Consider the following 21,765-nt stretch of genomic DNA (forward strand, 5'->3'; position numbering starts at 1 on the left):
TTATTCTTTGATTCTGTCATCTCGAGATCATGAGTTAATTATTCCTATCTTGAGATAACAAAGCTTGTTTTGTTGTGACAACAGGTTAATTTATGTTGTTATCTCTGCAATTATTTGATCATGTGTTCGCTGAAACAGAGGAATGGGAATTAGTCAGTGTCTGTTTGCCTTCTAATAGATGAAATTGTCTCCTTTGTTATATGATATTGCCAACAAACAAAACTAGATATTTATTATTATGACTTGACTCACAGTTCAGTTATACTGATCCTCCCCAACAGATATGGCAACAACATTGAAAGCTGAAGTCAAGTATCATCATATGAAGCAGACACTCATTTTCAAGCTAATTTTCCTAGAGATCTTTTGGTAATTATGGGAACTTATTTCATTTCAAGAAAGCAAAAAGCATATTTTCCAGTATAATGAGTTCACTAAACTTGCTATCAAGAGACAAACTGCTTTCTTTTCTTTAGAACTTGTATATATGATATACATGTAAAAGTATAAGAATATATAGATAAATAAATAATTGCAGGCACAGCTGTGAATTGTATATTCTTGCAAAAAGCTTTTCATATATGTGATGATAAAGAATGTAACTTAAATGAGTGGAGGCTGCAGAAATAAGAGAGGCCTATCACTGTAATACTTTGCATGTCATTTTAATCTGTACTGTACTGTATTGCAATCTGTAATATTGATGTTTAAGCTGTCTAATTAAATCAGTGTAGCATAAAATAAATGCTACAGTACATGCACATGGGAAGGACTCTGACTGCTAATTACAAGGCTGCAATTTAGTGTGTGAATACAAAATGATCATTTTCACTGCCCCCTGCTCAGGCAACCAATCAACTTGTCAACACAGCAGCCACAATCAGAGTTTGATGGGAAGTAGAGCTGCAGGAATAGAGAGGGGCCTATTATAATGAAAACAGAGAGGAAAGAGGAGCACCAGACAAGTGGATAACTGTCATCTTACACCACAGGAGATATCACTTCCACTAAATGGAAGTAATTTTGCAGTATGTTTGAAGCTCAGAGGGTCTAAAAGTAGACATATGATGCTATAATATGTTTGTGTGGAATCCCTGTCTCCAAGGTAAAGGGGTGGAAAAAGCTAAAAACCAGCTGTTATTCTTATCCTGTTGGCAACACGCAGGTTAGTGTCTGTAGGTCTCTCAAAGTCTTGTTGAAAGCTGCAGAGTAATTTCCTGCTATGCCAACAGCAAGGATCGCTGCATGAATTCAGGCGTCTCTGTTGAATTGAAAAGATTTGAATTGCCTTCATCTTCAGTGAAGGGATGTTCAGCAGTGCTTACCTTTAGCATCAGGTGTCCCTCATCAGCTCCTTGTGTCTTGCTCCCCTGCTGCCCCCCTGTTTTTAATATCCTTCTTTCACGTCTGACTTCTTAACTCTTTCATCCAAGTCGTCTCGCCGTGCCTCCTCCCCTGCTTTCTTTGCTCTTCTTTTGCTCTTTCAAATGGCATGCATTCAAGAGAACTCTTTGACTTTAACTAGACCCTAACACATCTCATTAAAACCAAAAAGCTTGATTTCTACTCTCATATATCCACAAAGCATTTTTTCAACTGCATTCTGACTTGTTCATGTAAACTTAGGAAACTAGATAGGCAATAAAAAATCTTTTTGGAGAGAAGGGCTTTCTCCCTTCTCCTCAAATACAACCAGAACTGCAGGCACACTGTTTTTTCAGTGTCCTCCTAATGGTGGACTCATGAAAATTAACATTAGCTGATCAAAGAGAAGTTTGAATTATTCAGAAGTTACACAGGGTTCCTTTGAGATCACTCAGACGATCGCACATTTTTCTTTTCGAGTGATCTCTGATGGTTGACCACTCCCAGGGAGGGTTAAAATGGGACTGGATACTTCCACAGAAGTGTTGTAAAGGTCTTTAAGACTATGATAGAAACACCCGACTCTAACTTTATCCTGTAAGTTATATGATGATCCTTTAGGTATAGTATTTTTGTCTCCCTTTCTTTTTTCACCTGTGTCACATGGGTGTAAATACGGTGACGTCTTATATAAGCATCTTATATGAGTTTGGTAAAACTGTTTTATTTGCACTACACTGCTAACCAGTCACTCTAATCTGTTTTATCTTCCAGCATGATAATGTGATTGGATTAGGTGCAAAGCAGAAGGATCAGGGGCAGCATTGTACCCTGCTGATGCACATTCAAAATACAACACTCCAACATCACCAGGTGACAAGAGCAGAGTTAACTGTTAGAGAACATTTCAACATTTTTTTCCACAGTTCAAAGACAACAAATTCTTCCTTCAGATCTGAGAAATGACACTGCCATTCATGCTTTGGCATTCTTGTTGCTATTGTACTGTGTCAGCTTATAGTTACACAAACAGGCATTGGCTGAAACAACCATTGTTGAGTTGTTTTTTCCCCGTTTTTTTTCAGTTCCTGGAAGCTTTAAACTTAAAATGAGTCGTTCTCATTCTAAGCCATCCACCCTGATAAATAACTAACACTTCTTATACTTCCTTTCTCACTGCCTCTCATCGTTGTTTGTTCTTGCTGCTGGCTTCAGCTTACATTGGTGTTTTCTTAAACTCAAGGGTTTATTTTGTTTCTATCCAAAGGGAAATGTGAGATAACGCCTGAATCCGTGTTGTTCTAATTTCTGTCATAGGTCTGTGATCGGGAGAAATTAGGTTTTTATTTTGCTTCGCTTTTAATTAGCCTCAAATCCACATGCAAATTTTGACTTCTATCTGTCTCCTTATTAGGTCGAGGCCTGTTTCACATTTTTAAAAACTGGGGAGATAAAACATTTTCTTTGGTTTTTAGTATGAGAGAGGAATCGCAAAGAGAGAAAAAAAAAAACAGAAAAATGCTGCAGGCTGCTGATTAACTAAACGGCATACTGCAAGTCTTTTTTAATGAAAAGCTATTTACTGAAGGAACCACATATTTTTTCCAAATGAAAAGCAGATTGTGCTTTTTTTAACAGTGGAATTTTCTCAACTCATTTTGGTTCCTCTAGAATAAAACCCACGCTTGAACAAAAAAGATCTGGTTTAATCTGGTTTCTCCCATGACTCCACCACATCAGTCAGGCTGCAGAGAGTGTGTAGCTTTTTTTTGTGCTGACCTGAAGTCAGAAGTGTCAACTTGAGTGCTCTACCACCTAAAATCTTCAGAGGTAATGACCCCATTTTTTTTTTTTTGCAGTGAGAGCAGGATGAAACAATGCTGTGCTTGATGTAGTATCACTGCTCTCCTACTGCTCAAATGGATTGTGACAGCAATGGGTAATTTGACCCCTGAGTTATGCTGGAAGAATATGGTCCATCAGGGTGGGATGTTGGTTGTATTCTATCCTACGGGATTTGAAATCCCCCACATCCTGTTTCTTGATGTCCGCTTTATGCTGCTTGGAAAAAAAAACTTGGTCTGTGGAAAGAGGGGGAAGAAGCAAACTGCGTCTGACCCCTGAAGCTCAATTTTATTTATAGTCAGTCTTATGCTTTTGTTGTGAAATTAACCGGTGTCCTCCTCTGCTGCAGATCTAATTTGGACTTAATAGAAACCTTGTGCCTCATGTTTCCTCCAGATGTACAAACAAGTTGAAAATGCATTCATATGTAGGGTTGTCACAAAATACTAAGATTTCAAACTCAACATCAATATTGAGAAAATTAGCAATATTCAATACCGAAAAGATGAATAATATATATTTACTGTGTTAGTAAAAGTTTTCAAAGTTGGACTAACACATCCAGATAATGTGGCTGGATGTTAGTTTACTCCTTCTTGTAATTGTTCAGTAGGGCTTATACAAGTGTAGGTGGTGCATGGGAGGTGAATACTAAGTAACTGAAGAAGCCCATACACTGAAGACGAGGAAACTGGTAACAAGAGACAATAATCACAAAGTATAGCATGCATTGTCTGTGTAAAAAGATAACAATGACAATGTTCTAAATGTACAGACCTGCCAGCTGTCCGATTCCCTGTTCGACCCAGTCCTAATTTGCCTCCGCTGAAATTGCTTGACAGTTGTCTTGGTCTGGATGTGATAGGTCAACCAGGAAAAGCACTGTACTAATTAGCTAAAAGGATGCATATTTGCATCTGTCATATGGAAATTTGACATTCGATCAGTAAATCCACTCCCCTTTTGTGCTCGTGAATTGGGACGACAATAACCGTAGCTTGACCCCACTATGGATGAAAGCGTTTCTGTGTAGTTTCTGGTTCTCTTTTCTCTGCTTGAATCTTTTTTTTTTTTACTTTTAACACTTTTCAGACACAAATTATTGTGTTTTCCTGTAAAAAAAAAGCAATGTTTATTAGCATTACACACATGCAAAACTACGCCACCCGTTACTAGCTATAGCCTCTAGTCACTGATTTATTGATTGAGTGTCAACTAACATTAATGTGTTCACCTGCTTGTGAGGGAAGGGGCTGTGTGCCTGCAACGGTGCTGTTAAAAGTTGTGCATCAACTGCATGAGATGAGGACTGCACTGTTGGTATTGGTACTGTTGCAGATGAGTGTCTAATCTGATTATAAATTTTAGCATTAGTCAATATCTGAGCATCCACTTTTTTTTGAGAACCCTCATTTGTAGCCATCTGTTTTTGTCTGAAAGACATATTTCTTCCAACAAATGGTCAATCATTCCAATAATTAGTTTCAGATACCCTGTAGATTACTGAGGAGATGTATGTCATGCCTGTTAGAAAATTAGCAGGAGAAAAATTCACATTTCTCTTTATCTGTGAAATCTTTAACACCAGCACAGATAAGGTAGACCAAGAGCTTTTTAATTTGAAATACAGCCAGAGTTACATCTGATCCTTAGCCAAAGTCTGCTGCAAGGTCTGTCCTGATGCCTCACTATACTGCGACTGCATTCAAATGATCACCCATTAACACAGTTACACAGCCTCAGGCAAGGATGTGGTATACAGATGGCGAAAAACCTAATAGCAGTGATTGTTGTACATGTGTTTTGCACTTTATTTCTTTTAGACATTGCATACAAATGTCAAAAGACTGTGTGTCTGAGAATGTGAATGAGTTGTACTTTCATATCAGGTTGTCTGCTAATAAGTAATGGAGATACTGAAATAAGATTTCAGTAGCTCTCATGTGAAATGAATTCCAAGTGAATTTGGAGCTATTCTGAAAAACAAAGCAGTGTGATAAAGCATTATTAGTCATAAAAACAGGAAATAAGCTGGACAGTATGTTTGCGTGTATGTTTGCGTGTCTGGAGGGATGCATGTGAGCTTCTCAACGGGAGTTTCTAAAAACAGATCACTTGTGGAATAAATAATTGAGTAATTCTATTTTTTTTCTGGCAATTCCCTTGCTGAAGGTTTAAGAGCTTATAGATAAAAAGAGGTGCATTTCATTCTCAACACAGTTAACTGATTAGTCCCTTTTTTCTCCTGGAATCTGGTAGTTGATTAAGCGCACTTATTGTAATAGTTGTTTATAGACTTTGAATGGCTAAACGGACACCACACAACTTGTTTCAGGAAAAGAAAAAATCATGACATCTTTTACAGGGCTAATAAACAAGCACAAGTTGTTTCCTTTTTCCTCTGAGAAATCCTGAGGTGCGCAGGAAGAGATACATCATACATGACAATGATTAATAACAGCTTGTTCAGAGGGAGCAGAAAATAAAAGAATTTATCTACAGCAAGGATTTGTCTCTTTCCTCCTATTTGTGTTGAGAATCTTGATCTAGCTCCAAGGTGCTCCTTATTGTTAAGACAATACCCTTGGAATCATTACACTTACAGAACATTTGTGTATCTTTACAAAGGAAAACTACTTCTACTCTAGATTATTGTTTAATGAAACAGCCTTCATTATATAAACACAGCCTTTATCAAATTCAGATTAAGACTGATAAAGTCTGAATCTGATAAAGTTTCAGAAAATGAGCTGTGCATTTATTAATCTGTGTAATTGCTGGAGGGGAAAAAGAACTTGCTCTTTTTCGCTCGAAGAAACTTAAGTCGATAATGAGTGTTAAAAATATATATGTGGCTTTTTACGGGAATTTCCAGCTGTCACCTTTTACAGGAATTGTCTGGAAGAAAAAAAGAGCTGTTAAACAGGGGCATGGAGAACTGCAGGAGTGCACACAGTGAGACGTTGACACACTTAAAGAGCTGAAGATTTTCTCTCAGTGTATAGTTTCATGCTGAGTGGTGATGGATTTTGTGTTGTTGGTTGAGGTAAAAAGAAAAAGGTTTCAACAAAATGGAAATAAACATAAATCAGAGAAAAGAAAGACAAGTGTGCATTTTCTTCAAGGTTGTCTGTCAAAGGGGGTCATGGCCTTCTAACAAGATGACATGTCAAGAAGTTTTCTTTGTGGATCACTTGCCCACTCTCATCATCTTGTCATATTTCATCAATTGTGTCGAGCCGACTTTTGCTTTTTTTATTTTTGCTCTGTGAATCACAGTCATGGTCCTGCAGAAATTCTCAGCTTCCACCATAACATACATCTTCAATGAAGCTCGTCTAAATGCAGTGACAAGAACCACCGACCGAGTATATGGATTTATATGCTTTGTGCTTGTGGTTTGATTGTATGGGCTGCATGTAGATAACTATTAACACGTGTCGTCTAGACACAGTCAGGTCTGTTGTTTATGCTTTCATTAAGCACATTAGCCAGAGGAAGTCAAGCAACATTCAGCTCAGTTTCACAGTACCACACTAACATAAAGCAACTTCAGTGCTGAAGTGAAATAATGCAACTTCAATATCAGCCAGTAAAAGCAAAATGTTTAGCACATCAGACTTCTAAAAAAGAGCAATTACTGAGAAAACACTGGTGTGGGAGAATATATGTGTCCATATGCAAAAGTGATATATTACTACATACAGTGTTTGTGTTTTGTAAATTAATGTATTTCATCATGAAGCTCAAATATTTGTTTTAGACTACATTTCACCTTCTCTCTTTGCAAGCTGTCATAAAAAGGCTAAATGGAGCAATGTGAAATAACTTTATCATCTAAAAGAATGTTTGGATTAGTTGAATTTCCATGATTTCACCTTGATTGCAGTGAAAACACACCTCCTTAATCTTGAATGAATCTCAATGTATCAATGTGAGCGTACAATACTCCTTTTGCATCATTTTTAGGCATGCAGATGTCAAGGACAAAACTCATCACCCGCAATTTTACATTTTTCTTGCTCAGTTGCTGTTTGATTGGGTATAGAGAACAAAACAAAAAAGACATCATTCATTGTTTGGGTTAGAATGTACCTTCTCATAGTGTTCAGAGCTCAGAGAGCACAGTTCTCCTTTCCAAAACATACTCCCCCTCTATTTTCTGGTTTATTGTAGTGATATATCTTATAGGAGTCATTCAATATCCAAACAATAATTGGCTTTAGTCTAATGAGGTCTGTTTCAGGTGGTGCAGGATCTCTCTTGAAGTCATTCGGATCTACCTGTAACACCCACATTTATGGTGGTTTGCCGAAACATCTTCTTGCATCTCCACAGTAGCAGATTAACAGTTTTAGTGGTTTGTTTTGATGCCAAACCCTATTGTTAGCTGATTGAATAAGATTATTGGGATTAAAAGCAGTTGCTAAAGTTTGTTAGCAATGTCAGAGTATAGTGACTTATGTTGACTTAAGTTTGTGCAACCATTTCTCCTGTATCAATAAACATTCTTGGAGAGTGCCTCAGACCTGTAAACATGTTAAAATATTTTCACAATTTGTTAGCAATTTTTTTAAGGCATAGCTGTGTTAGTGAGTTTGTCATACCGGCTTTGGTAGAAGGCCAGAATCCTTTGGAGACTGCAATGCAAGAATAATTGTGTATTTTTTCTAGCCCAGACAGTCAAGATCACTGAGGGTGGGTGCCCTAAAAAAATAGCAAAAAGCCACAGACACTGAACACATGGGTAATCACCCTGGAAAATGAATGTGGAATTTGAATAACATTGTGACTGATTTCCTCCCTGCACTTCTGTGCTTCTTTCAGATGGGAAGGTGGAGGTGACGAAGGAGAGTTTGAAGCTCTGCACCATGGGGCCGGGAAAGGTGTTTGGGGAGCTGGCTATTCTCTACAACTGCACCAGGACTGCTACTGTCAAGAGTGAGTCTTCACAGACACCTGAAAATATCCTCACAAGTCTGTGTTAAATGTCAACATGTTGCCCAGGTGACAGATTACTTCCCCAGCACACATACTCGAGGACACTTCCACTGAAAACTGTGGCTTTGGTGTGAAGGATTAGGGGTCTTTCGGGATCACGCTGCCACAGTTGGAATTGGTGTATAGAACACAGCGATAGCATCGCTGCTGATTCATGATCTAACACTACCCATCACCAGCTTGTATTTTCACAACACATTAGTTAAGTGCCTTGCGAGACCCCAAGCAAACTGAATTTCAAGGTTTACTGCCTCTGCTCTTTCGCGTGTCAAAGCTTTAGATTTGAAGGATGCACAGTGGATGAGTAGGTGGTCTATCAGACTGGCGATTTGAATAGTCAGCCTGATAGAGTAAAAAGAGGACACTGAGAAAGGACCAGACAGATGGTGGATCACACACATTGGAGAGCTAGTAAGACAATGTGTTAAGATGAAAAATGTGTGTTTCTGTGAGACAGGAAATGGAAAATAGCTCAAAACGTGTGTCTTGGTGGAAAAGTAGTTGAGATGAGATGATGTACTGCCTGGTGGGTGAAAGGATTATTATCCTGAATACAGTTCAAATGAAGATACATTTATCCAGGTCACAGCCTGCGAGATTTGGAACAAAAGAACACAATATGTCGTAATTCTGCATGACCTGGTAACAGACTTTCATACATTGTGAGTTTTCCCTTCCTGAAATGTAAAACAATAGTGTTACCCTGGTATACATGAATGCATGAAGGGCGCAGGTTCTCTAGGGCTCATATGGGAGGGCGAGTTGAAGTGTGGAGGAAGCAAGGTCAATGATTTTGTGGCAGCAAGGTTGTGCACCAAGGGTTGACCCCTCTCAAGTTCCACGATTTTCGTCCACGAACCAGCCAAACTGACAGAACTACCAGCTCCTGTTGCTATGGCAACAAGTGCCCACAGGAAGGTGATCCAACTCTTATGGGATAAAATATTCCCCTTCCCAGTGGCGACAGAATGTCTGTCGTTTTCTTTTGTGTATTATTTTGCATGCTACCAGCCCACTGGCCCGCGCTTCCTGCCACGATCTTTAGACGTCAGTGCTGCCTAATAAAAAACCCATGCATGGAACAAATGATGTAATTGTCTACATGGGCAAAAGTGTGTTTACAGTTTAACAGGGTCATTGGCGCTGGTTCTCAGGATGACTGTCTTTCCTTTGATGCGTCTCGGCACACTTGAATGTACAGAAGAATTTAGCTACCTCACTGGCTATTAGAGGTGAATGTCTCTAATAGAAATCCTGCAGCTATGAGTGTGCATAGAGGTTCAGCTTCCAATCAAGCATTTTCATTTTGTCTGTGCATGCAGCTCTGTAGAAGGATATATCCTCAGAGAAATTTCAGTTGAATCCCGAATCTCCTAAGTCATACGCATGAGTAATTACATCTTTAGATTTAGATGAGGAGCCTATCAGGCGTGTTCATTCTTAAAATTTGTACAGTATCCCTCCTCCATCTCTCTACAGCAAAGTAACTCCCTATGTAGAACATTATTGTCAGCTGTGGTGATGAAGAGATCACTAGAGACTGTCACAATTAAAGAAAAATCACACAAACAATTAAGAGCTCTTGTGTGCAGCGACTCAGTCACAGAAAATGTGTGCAGTTATGACAGTGTTTTCATCTCAGTCTGACATGTCAAGAACAACCCCAGGCTTTTCTAACACTATTTATTGGCTAAATGACGCCATTTCTAGTGTTTCTCCATTTCAAGAACCATGGGGCAGTTTGCTGTGTTTTCTTTCACTATAATCAAACTATCATTCATTTTTAACATTCTACTATATAATTGATTTGATCATTTAACCATTGATTAACCATAATTTGTTTTTCTCTTTTTGTCTTGAGTTTTTAAGGCTTAACTAAAGCATTCTGCAGAGTTAAGATGTTGACTTCGCTCTTTTAGCAACTTCCTAAAGCCCTGGGTCTGCCTCGTGGTCTCCTTCTGGTGAGACACAGGCTGAAAATACCTCCCCTACAAGACATCCATAATGCATCCTGACCAAACGCCAGAATCACCTTTTGATATGTAGGAACAGTGGCCCACCCTTTTGAGGAAGCTCATTTTCGCCACTTATATCTGCAATCTTTTTCTTTTGGTCACTATCCACAGCTTGTGACCATAACTGAGAGTTGGAAAGTAGGTTGATTGTTAAATCGACAGCCGTACTCCTCTTTATCGTGACATAGCGGTACAGCATCCTCATCACTGCAGCCTCTGCCCCAGTCTATCTGTCCATAACCAAAAGCATGTTCTGGAACTTATTTCAGTGGTCGTGCAGCAATGTGATTTACAGCACCGACAAAAATGCGTAAAGTATGCAAAATCACCATTGTGGCTGCATTGATACACGAACAAAAAGCTCAGTAGTTCAAATGATTATTCCTCTGAATAAGTAATACAGATTTAATCCCTGAGATGACATTAAAGTGAAATATGTTTCAGTTTATGGGGAAAACAATGGATTAGGGAATGTGCAACCATTTGTGCACTTACAAATGGTTTTGGGTGTATTGAAGGGATTATATATAATTACAACTCCACCCAAATAATGCAAAGATGAACTCACTTTGTAGAATTTCTTGCATTTGCATGATTAAAAATTGCTGGAGCTACTGAGGAGTATGCGTCCCTTAATGCCCTTCCAGTTGTCTGGTAATTTATTGTTTGAGCACTTGCTTTAAGTCTCCCTCAAGAAATACCCTCTTTAAAGTAAGTTATACAGACATTTTGCTCCAAGGTAGTGTAGTGCCCCCTTAGTGAGCTCTTCCAATCAATATATTATGTTTAGTTTTCAGATGCAGACACTTAAGTGTAGAGCTATGGCCTCATTTGGGGTTGTGGCTCAGCCAGTCTTGACAAAGGAAGGGGGAATTTAACATGCCACCTGAGGCTTTCCTGTGACTCTACAAAAAAGTTCCAATGCCATCAAATCCATATCACATCATTTTTGCTCGACAACAGTTAGGGAGATGCCAGGTTTTGGGGAGAGAGAGGACGGAAAAGGTAGGAGTGAGTGACAAAACAGAGAGATGATAACAGGAGAGCTCTGACAGCAAAATGAGGGAGAAACCTCAAGGGACTAGAGACAAAATAGTTTTATTTTGTCTGTAGACAAAAGAGAGCTACAGTGGTCGTCTCCAAAAATGTACTCATAATGTCAAAATGTCTTTGTATCATGAAAACCTAGACAGCATATCAGAACACCATTCAGTATGTTGCCACAGAAATCTGGGCGTCATTAGAATTTCTGCATTTCATTTCAGCACATATGAATTGCATTGAAAAGATCCTTTTCAATAGCATTGTTGTTGTTGTTGTTGCCTCTATTTAATGAAAACCTGTTATATGGAATTCAGCCATAGATAAAAGTGAAAGGTTAACTTAATTATAGGACTGAAACAAGAAAAATAGCCTCACACTCGAGGGGTTTTAACTTGCTACCTGTTTGCTTATCTGAATTGAGCATTTGCTTGCTTCTTTGATTTATTAAACTTACACGCACAGTTAAGTTGAACTACAGTTTCAGGTCGACTGGGCAATCCTGTTGAAACAAAAGAAAAATGTTCTTTTACATTTAAAAAAGACAAATTCTGGCCCACAGATAAAGACAGTAAGATTTGCTCTATAAATAAGGCACTGGCTTCCCATCGCGCAGAGAATAGACTCTAAAACAGCTCTGCTCGTGTACAAGTCTCTTCATGGTCAAGTGCCAAAGTACATCTCTGACATGTTAGAGTCATATGAACCAACTCGGACTCTGAGGACCTCAGGGAGGGGTCTCCTGCTGGTGCCCAGAGTCAGGACTAAATAAGGTGAGGCTGCGTTTCAGTTTTATGCTCCTAAAATCTGGAACAGTCTTCCAGAAGATGTGAGACAGGCCTCAACTCTGACAATGTTTAAATCCAGGCTGAAAACAGTTCTATTTAGCTGTGCATATGACAGCTGAAAGTATTTTATCTTCACTCTTCACTTTCAATCTAATTAATTAATTATATTTGATGGAATAATTTTATTGTGATTTTATGTAGTTATAAAGCACTTTGAATTGCCTTGTGTGTGAATTGTGCTCCTCAAATAAACTTGCCTTGCCTTTTAAGTAACTTATTACTTATCCCCTTTTCTCCATTCAGATATGAAAATCAACAAAATATAAGGACCTTCAGTCAGAGATGTTTTTTTTTTCTTACCATTATTCAGTCTGTTTTCAAAATGAATGACTTCAAAAGTGAATTACAGAACTTTAAATACCAAACCAGCGTTACGCAAAAAGTCTTCATCTGTAGGTGTAGTTTTCAACTTATTGCCCTTATTTTTATGTGCGTGCAGCACCCCTGCTGCTCTCTGACATGAGACAGACTGTGACTGCATGCTAATCACCTGTACCACCTATTGTGAGTTGACGTGTTTACGTGCACATATTACAACAACAGTTCAACCACTGGGAACTACTCTGACAAGGATGACAGGGCAATATACTATAGTAATGCATCCTCAGAGAAAAACATGCCTTCACAGCTTAAAGAAATGGAAAAGGTTGAAAAAAGGTTGAGAGCTGGATATACACGATGCTGACTTAAAAAAGATGCCTGTTCTCTGTACAGCTGATTCTAATGAGCATTACCTCTAAAGAAGCCACATAAACAGATAAACTATTAGTTTGTTCAGTCACAAATTGTCTAAATGACTGCCCTGGCAGTGTTTTTGGACCAGTCATCTCTAAGAAAGTGATGACACAGCCAGTCACTACTAATATGATTTGCAAGACTTGATATCTTCAAGCTCCATCTTAATGATAGTGGTAAAAACAGCTGTCTTCATTATAATTGCAGAAACCCAACCCTCAATAAGAAATAAGACATAATAAGAAAAATTGTAAATCATTCTGAGGAATACCAGGCTATTTGAAGGGGTGTCCAGGTGAGTTGTGGGTAGTGTGTGTTTGAAAAGAACCTTAAATGTAATGGTGGGTATTTCCTGGCAGTAGCACACACGCCACATCTTCTGTGAGTCAGCGTCAATCACTCTTTAACGCATCCATGCAGAGAGGATTCAGTACAGTCCTGTCAGGTCTGACAAGCATTAAGTTCTATGACGATCATAGTGGCCATTTTTTACACTGGCATCACCTTTCCTTTCATGCCTGCATGCACATTTGAGAATGAACTGCTCAAATATCTCTACAAATATTGGAAAAAGCAGGCATTGTAAAGAAAATGGAAAACTTAAATTGAATGCTACATTCCATTTGACAGAAGAGGTTGTTTTCTTTATGTTTCAGATGGTCAAAGTAGCATACCCTTAGATAATTCTCCACAATTTGATTAGAATGACCATTGTTTTATCTTTTGTTTTTTCATACTGGACATAAACCAACTTGTCTTATGAACAGTTTCAGGCAAAGCAGAAATCTGGACTCAGTTTTGCCTGTCCTAGTTTTTGACTGAACTGCAGATTACCAGTGACGGTTCTGTGCACCCCAGCACGTATTTCCACTGCTGCCAGGAGATACTTGGAAAGACAGTTAAGTAACAGGGCTATTTTGCAATTATCGTGTACTGAAAAATCTATTCGGACAACTGCATAGATGTTCAAATGTGTTTGATCAATTCAGTTGAGGCTCTAGTGTGCTGCATGGAACAGTTAAGAAATGCTTCCACAGAGAGGTCAAGGTAGACTAAAAGTGCATGTCTCTGCCACTCTCTCCTAGCAGTGCAAATTCAAACCAGGTCCAGGTATCAAAAGAAACTTTAATATTATTAGTTCATATTTTCGTGGTGTTAAAAGAGATACATTTTATTAGCTTTAAAAAAAAAAAATCATGTTAATGTTGTAAATATCATGAGTTCCTCCTCATCTAACAGGATGGCTTTTGTATGTCAGTCAAATGGGGGGGAAGTACTCTAAGTGTTAGATGCATAAATGCATTAGTTGCATTATTCATGCTAACTGGGCTAAATTTGAAGATTAAACACTTGATATTTATCTCAGACTGGCATTTTCTTTTTCTGAATGATCTCAAGTATTTGACATTTTGTTCTCTGTCCGTCTCCTGACCAACGTGGGCTCTCATTATGATGAAAGATTTTGATTTCCCTCGAATGGGAGCCAACCAAGCTACAAATTAATCTGTCATTTAAGATGAAGGGCTTCATTTTTACAAGTATGCATGTTGGCTTTGTGAGATTTTGCTAAACATTTATGTTAATATAGAAGAGGTAGGCTTTTGAAAAAAGATAAATGTGTAATATATCTATATATATATACTGTATTTATCCTTTTAATACTTTAAAAACATTTTACAGTACAAGTGACACTGGCGTGAGGGAGGGTAAATTATGAGAGAAATTAAAGTTAAACCATTAAAGTTGAACTGTAATTAGAACAAAAGGTTTGGAGTGGACTGTTCCCACTGCTGTTCAACTGGATTTCTCATCATTCTGCCATCATTCCTCCCCTGATGTTGCACACTGATGTCATAACTCAACACTAATGCCAGGACTGGAGGCTGCAGCTGATGGCGGCACTGAGGGGGCTGCATACACGGACGGAACGATTATCAGTTATCACTCTCACACAGTTCTGGCTTGAACATCCCATCTGGAACTTCATCAAATCTCTTGGCACATCATGTTCTCATTTTAATTGAATACAACACACAACTGCACATTTTGCGATGGATATAGTTGCAAAGTTCTCTCTTCATCTGTACAAAATTCATCCAGGCGGGAAAGCTATCTGTTCGGTTACAAAACAAACGACTGTTTGTTCTGTAAGGTTGAAATTCACACAGCATAATAAACATAACAGTCATTAAGGTAAAAGTCACAAAGAAAACTAATTTAATAACGAGGGCAAAAACTCATTATCATCTGATCACCACAGCCATAAAGCGAAGACACTCTTGGAATTAGTTTTTCTTTGAATTTCTGCATTTATGTCTCATGAAATACATTAAAATTATCAGATACTTTTCAAACACACATTTACACAAAATACCATGCATACACTTCTTGAATACCTAAACCTATAAGTTGCACATTAAACCAGTATTGACACAACTGACACGATTAATGACAGACTTTGCAATGTGGGATTGAGCCTGTGTTTCCACAGCTGCGGTTCACAGGTATAACATTCTGCATGCTCCATAGATTAAAGAACCAACAGCAATATCTGAGTATCAGATATTGCTAACATGTAGAAGTAAAATTGTACAATTTAAAGCAAAAATTGGGGTGTTTGTCTGTACTATTCTGTAAATTTTAACAAGTCAGCACTGTTGTGAAGTCCAGTTTTTCACAACTAACCAAATCAATCTGTTTTTGTCTAACAAGGACGTGGAAACAGTGATACATGCTTTTAGCACCTTTCAGCAGGACTTCTGTAACACCCTGTATGAGGCTGACACAGTCAAAACCTTACTCAACTGCAATTAGTTTAAAAAGCACCTGACAGATTTGTTGTTGGTACAAGACAAGACAAAACATCTTTTCATTTCTGGCTCATTTGCACTTGTTAGCGGACTTTATAATTTATATAAAAAATGTTTTTCCTTTTATAGAAAATTATATATTAAAGGGGAACTCTGGTATTTTTAAACCTAGACCTTATTTCTGGCATGAAATACGTTTATCTACTCACCGAGAACAGTTTGGCGAAAGTCTGCGTCCTTCAGAAGCTATTTAGAAAACTCGCGATTGGCGTATATCCATATAACGAGTGAACAGGGCAGGGACGATGCAGCCTCTAAATAAGGCATTATCTGTCTTTATTTCACCAATACTTTAAGACGAATGAATGAATGAACATGTACTATAGCTCTGTTAGCTCATAGGTGCTGTGATCTGGCTACTTGTGGCTATAGGAGAGTTAACAGAGGGATTTCTACACTCTACTGGGATGACTTCATCCACACACCCCCCTGGAGCACAGTTTATTTACTCCTTTCTCTGTGACAGGCGGCTAACTTCACATGGAATTTGCTACTGCTAGTTTTGTGCAACATGGCAGGATATTTATCAAATGTTGACAATATGAACGACGACTTTGAGTAAGATGGACGTTCTTACCACAGTGAATGAGCTGTGCTGCAACCATGCGTGTGAATGAAGTGGTCCCAGTAGAGGTGTGTGTAGAATTCCCTCCGTTAGCTCTCCTATAGCTGCAAGTAGCCACGTTACAGTAGCTATGTGCTAACAGAGCAATAGTACTCGTTCGTTCATTCATTCGTCTTAAAGTATTGGTGAAATAAAGACAGATAATGCCTTATTTAGAGGCTGCACCGTCCGTGCCCTGTTCACTCCTAATATATGGATATACGGTGGATATATTTCTAAATAACTTTCCCCAAACTGTTCTCGGTGAGTAGATAAACATATTTCATGCCAGAAATAAGGTCTAGGCTTAAAAAAACGGAGTTCCCCTTTAATTCCACTACCAAGTCACTAAGGCTGTCTTTGAAACTGGTCGATTCAGTGCCCAGCACTAAAGGTAGTGTATTTTTGTGTGTTGTATGAATAAAGGTAAATTGGATAAAAAAACTATCACAGACAGAATATTAAGCACCAGCTTTGCTCCGGAGACTTCTTAGAATAGTCCTAGTGACAGAATGATAGCTTAGCTGTACGGTATAACTACCCGTCCTTCCGCTGGGAGTGAGCAAACAGTTGTGCTTCTAATCAGTCTTAAGGAGGAAAGTGTGCATATGAGAGTGTGTTAATGTGTGAGTGTGTGTGTTGTAGACTATGTCTGTGCAGTCTCAGGAATCAACCGGTCCATCGTGAGTGAATCTTGTTTAGGCAGAAGGGGAAAAGTTACTGATCTGATTTCTCAGAGTTAAACATGATGATTGGTGACAAGGTTAGATAGTTATAGCTTATGTTATGTTTACATTATAAAACATATTTCTTGTCAGGCTGTCAGAGTGTTCTGTTTTCACTCCTATTCTTGGATCCACTGGCAAGAAAATGTCTCTGATCTCTCTGAATTACTTCCTCTATTCTCCTTCATGTACAATAAAATTCTACACTTTAACTCCATCCCCCACAAATTACTCCCACAATTACCTCTACTAACACAAGTTCAAGTCACATTTTTTTATCCAACCAGATTCCACAGCTTTAGTCTACATCTGGAAAATATTACAACCCATTTGTTTAATAAACAATAAATGATGTGTTTTTATTTGGAATAAAATCAAGTGTATGTAGACTGTTAGTGTGGTAAGAAAAGCCATTACTTCTGTGACTGTGCTTTTTAAGAAACAGTTTCAATTTGCACTTCAAAAATCCATCCATTTTCTATACCTGTTTAATCCGTCAGTCGGGTCGCGGGGGGGCTGGAGCCTATCTCAGCGGTCATCGGGCGAGAGATGGAGTACACCCTGGACAGGTCGCCAGTCCAACTTCAAAATTTGCAATTTATTTTCTGCAAATCGCATCAAAACCTAAAAAACTGACACAGCTGTGCATGATCACATATGTTGCAATTGAACTGGGCTGTTGTAAATGTAGCTCTGTATTTAATTTATTTTTCTTATTAGAGAATGAAAACAGCTATGGCAGTCACATGTAGCATCCAAGGAAATAGTTTTGTTGCTGGTGATATGATGCAAGCATAGGCATTGGTTAGAAGACACTTTTCATTCTGCTTCTCACTCATTTGTGTACACAGGTTGTATGGAAGTCTTGCTTTATAGTCTTTAGTTGGCAGGATGGACACCTGAACACTGCTGTATTGAAAACAATAGGCTGGTTCGGACGCTATCATAATCACAATTTTGGGGCCTAAGAATATAGGTACCTGCAGTACAAAAAGACAAATATGAGGAATTCAAAATGTGGTGTTGGTCCCCTGGGAAGTCATTTCACACTCCAGTATCTGAAATTGGAAAGTAAGAGAAGAGGACATTTACTGCAGCGGCTGCAGGATTCTCTGAGTTCAGATGAAAATGTCATTTTATGTTAGACACTAGTTTGTGATGTAAAACGTGGAGATTTAAAACGACTGCCATTATTGTCAGGTTCGATGGTGCAGGAAGGGAGGACCCAGATGCAGACTTGTTACTCAAGGTAACAAGATTTATTAACAAAGAATGTGGAGCAAGAACAAAAGGATCTCAAAAGGGCTTAACGGTAGAAAAACAAAACTATGGATAAACAAGGCTATGAATAATGAGACTATGGAAAACAAGACAATAAACAAACTGGCTATGGTGGCAAAATCTTACTTTAACAATGTGGCGTGAGTGTGGAAGGTAAGGTGAGGATTCTGCGATGAGCGAGAGGAACCAGGTAACTAAATGCTGTGGGGAAGTGACTGGTGATTATGTGCAGCTGTGAAATGGAAAACAGGTGAACAGAGTTAAACTAAGTGGCAGGGGGAAAACGTGACAAGAAATGAATCTAGAAACCTGAAAACATAAGAACCTGAAACATAACAAAGAACCTGGAAACAAGAATATTAAAACATAAACCATGACAATTGTTAAGAGAAGCAGATTGATTTTTGTCCACTAAAGGTATTGTAATGTGAGTACCATCATTCTTGACCAGGCTCTGAAAAGTTGATGATAATCAGGGAGGCAAGTTTAGCAAAAAGGTGCTACTGTGCTGCGGTGTCTTTTCCTATTTTAGAGCGCTTATTTGACATTAATTTGAGGTTCAACCATGAACAGTAAAGTCAAGGACTGATGATTTAGACATAAGCCACAGAGACGACACGTTAAAAGATAATCATGCAAATGCAAAAATTAGAGAAATGGCTATTTAACTGCACAGTTAATGCAGGCTAACAAGCAATTAGACAAAAAGAGAATTAGAGATAACACCAATAACTGTAACTGGACTAAAGTAACAGCAATCACAAGTGAGTTCTCAAAAGACAAATTGTTACTCCATTTGTGATGACTGACACAACGGTTACCATGAAAGTTACAGCATTATGATTCTTTATCATCAGGCTTATACTATACAGAGGTTCAGGAGAGTAACATTGTCACAGGAGACAGGATTTCACAGGATAACCACAGAAAACCCAGGGACAGAGTGAAGAAAACAGAAAGAATGGCTTTGGCAGATAGAATTCCATCGGGACCAAGTTGGAAAAAACCTGCTCTGTTTCCATGGCTGCCATGGCAACACTGTTGCCAGCGTGCAGCAAGAAACGGAGTGGTAACATGGTGAGGGTAGCGCAGTAGCCCCCACCCAGCCGTTTGAAGTGATTGTGGTGGTCACTGGGCATTTTTGTCTAATGTTTGTGTCCACAACTTGATGGTGTGACTTCTTTTAATGATTTAGTTGGAATCTTTTGCGTTTGTGTGCAGTTGGACTAAGGGCCCCTGCTGCTGTTGTTGTCCTGTTTCTATGTTGGAATGCAGGTGTGAGCCCGGAGGTGGATGCTCTTCTGGGGCTGTAGATGACTTAAAAGGTTAAAACACCCAGAGAGGCAGCTTCAGACAGCAGCAATATACAGCTGGTTGAAAAACAATCCTGCAGGCACAGCTGCTTCTCTTAGACATTTTTATGCTTGCCTCATGAGACAGTAGGGATAGGCTAATGAGAATAAGGACAGGAATCTTGCTGCCGGGGAATGTTGGATAACTGAGGATATCTCACAGCATTTTGTTATTGCTCTACCTGTTTTGCATTATCCAGGGGACATTTGCATAGCTTTTTTTTTAACACAAAGGGCAGGTCTCTTTATTTATCTTGCCTACTGCGCACAGTCCCAGGAACCAACAGAATCAAGGATGCAACCAGCACTGAGTTCTGTTTGACTCTGCTGTCATGATTTCTTGCTGGAATGTCAATCAAACACAAGAAAGATGCTAAATGATGATAAAATTATGTAAAAGGAAAAAACTGAATAACAAGAAAGAGAGGGAAAACGATTACAGAGGTGCAAAATGACAACACTAAGCCAGTTACCCTATAATTGATCAAAGACAGAATGTGGCTCAGCATACTTTCAAACAGCTGCCCCTTGTCTGGAATTTCATAATCATATCATGTGTCTTGGGAAAAGTTCAGATGACTATCTTTTCTTAAAAAAGTGTCCAGAAAGTCTTAAATACAAGGAAAGATAATGAGAATTGTAAAGGGATCCATTTGTCTAACAACTGTATCTACGTCAGCAAGTGCTCTGTGGAAGTAACAAGGAAATTCAAGTTTAATAGAATTTACCCATCAAAAACCTGCTTATATGCTGTCTTAGGTTTTCATCTTATGAGTGAGAGACAATTGTCAGCTAGCTTGCATAGTTAAATGTGGAATAATGATAGTCCTAAATCCCAAAGTTCAGCCTAATGCTGAGCCGGTCCAGGAGAAAAGTTGATCTTCCATTCAATAGAGAAGAAGGAATGGTTACCCTTTTGTAAGTTTGGTAAGGAAGGAAGAAGCAGAACATACTTTATGACCTGCTGTGAGTGCAAGTGCAGATGAGAGAAGGACAAGACAGTGTTTTACCGTTAACGAGTTCTGCTTGCTGTCGCAGCTTTTACTTGCAATCTTGCCAACACTATTTATTGTTCCACTGGTTTTGGTCACAGCTTGCAGGTAAACTTTGTTTTACAATGATGATGACCTGATGTTTGTCACTCTAAAGAAACAATTTGCTGGCTTCCACTCTCAAAAACAAGCTTGATTTAATGCTTTATGAGAGGTGGATGACAGTAAATAATCAGTTATATTTCTAATTTGTCTTTCTTTTCTATGTATCTAGTCTCTGATAAATATTGGCCTTTCAGCTAGCATTTGACAACAAGAATAAATCGGAAAAAAAGATTTTGATGCTGTTTATCATTTTATACATTTACTGCTGCCAACTAAACTGTCTGCTTTTCAGTGATGTATGTAAAAGCAGACACACAGTATTTACATACCTCATGTTCTGTCAACTGGGATGATATTGAATGTGAAGCTGTGTATTTTCCCCGAACATTTTGCACATATATTCTTAAACTTAACCAAATAGCTTGTATGTGAAAACATATATCACCTGAGATTGTGTATGTTAAACCCACATTTGTTGGTAAATAAAGCTCAGATAGCCCCAAAGTTGTTTGTGAAAGTAAAAAGAAATGTAAATTCTGTGTGTAAGACATACAGACACTATGTGCATGCATATACAGCCTGTCCAAAAATAAGTCACCCTCTGGAATTTACTAAACAAATAGGTCATGTATTATTTTCCTGGTAACTTGGTTGAGCATCATCAAAAGCCCCTGCTTTTCCATGACCATTTGTAGAGTAAAATTGAGCTTCAGATATCTGAAAATAACCACTGAGTGACTTTTTCCTGTGATAACGTTTGACAGGATCCTTTAAGTGAGTATTACTGAGTATTCTTTAAATAGGGAGTAATAAATAAGTAAACACTAGGAGAGTGTCAGTCATCAGTAAAAATCTTTATCTTGATCTGTGTATCTGCTCTATTAATATCAGCCAAATACAACAATCACAGGGGCAGACTCCAACTAGTGTGCAGGGGCTGGAATATAGTCCAGCCGGGTGTACTGACGACCTCGACCAGAGCAGTC

At 38.6% G+C, this 21,765-nt stretch overlaps 1 protein-coding gene across 2 annotated transcripts in view; it reads left to right on the plus strand.

Moving 5' to 3' along the window:
- LOC140312970 (cGMP-dependent protein kinase 1) overlaps positions 1-21,765 on the plus strand; it is an 84,774-nt gene that overhangs the window by 19,624 nt on the left and 43,385 nt on the right. For both annotated transcript variants that reach the window (XM_072390878.1, XM_072390877.1), the window contains exon 3: positions 8,038-8,151. In XM_072390878.1, coding sequence (XP_072246979.1) covers positions 8,038-8,151 — 114 coding nt within the window. The remainder of the gene's footprint in view (positions 1-8,037; positions 8,152-21,765) is intronic.

Source organism: Leuresthes tenuis, unplaced genomic scaffold (genome assembly GCF_036924035.1).
Source record: "Leuresthes tenuis unplaced genomic scaffold, fLeuTen1.0.hap1 SCAF_8, whole genome shotgun sequence".
Classification (NCBI taxonomy): domain Eukaryota; kingdom Metazoa; phylum Chordata; class Actinopteri; order Atheriniformes; family Atherinopsidae; genus Leuresthes; species Leuresthes tenuis.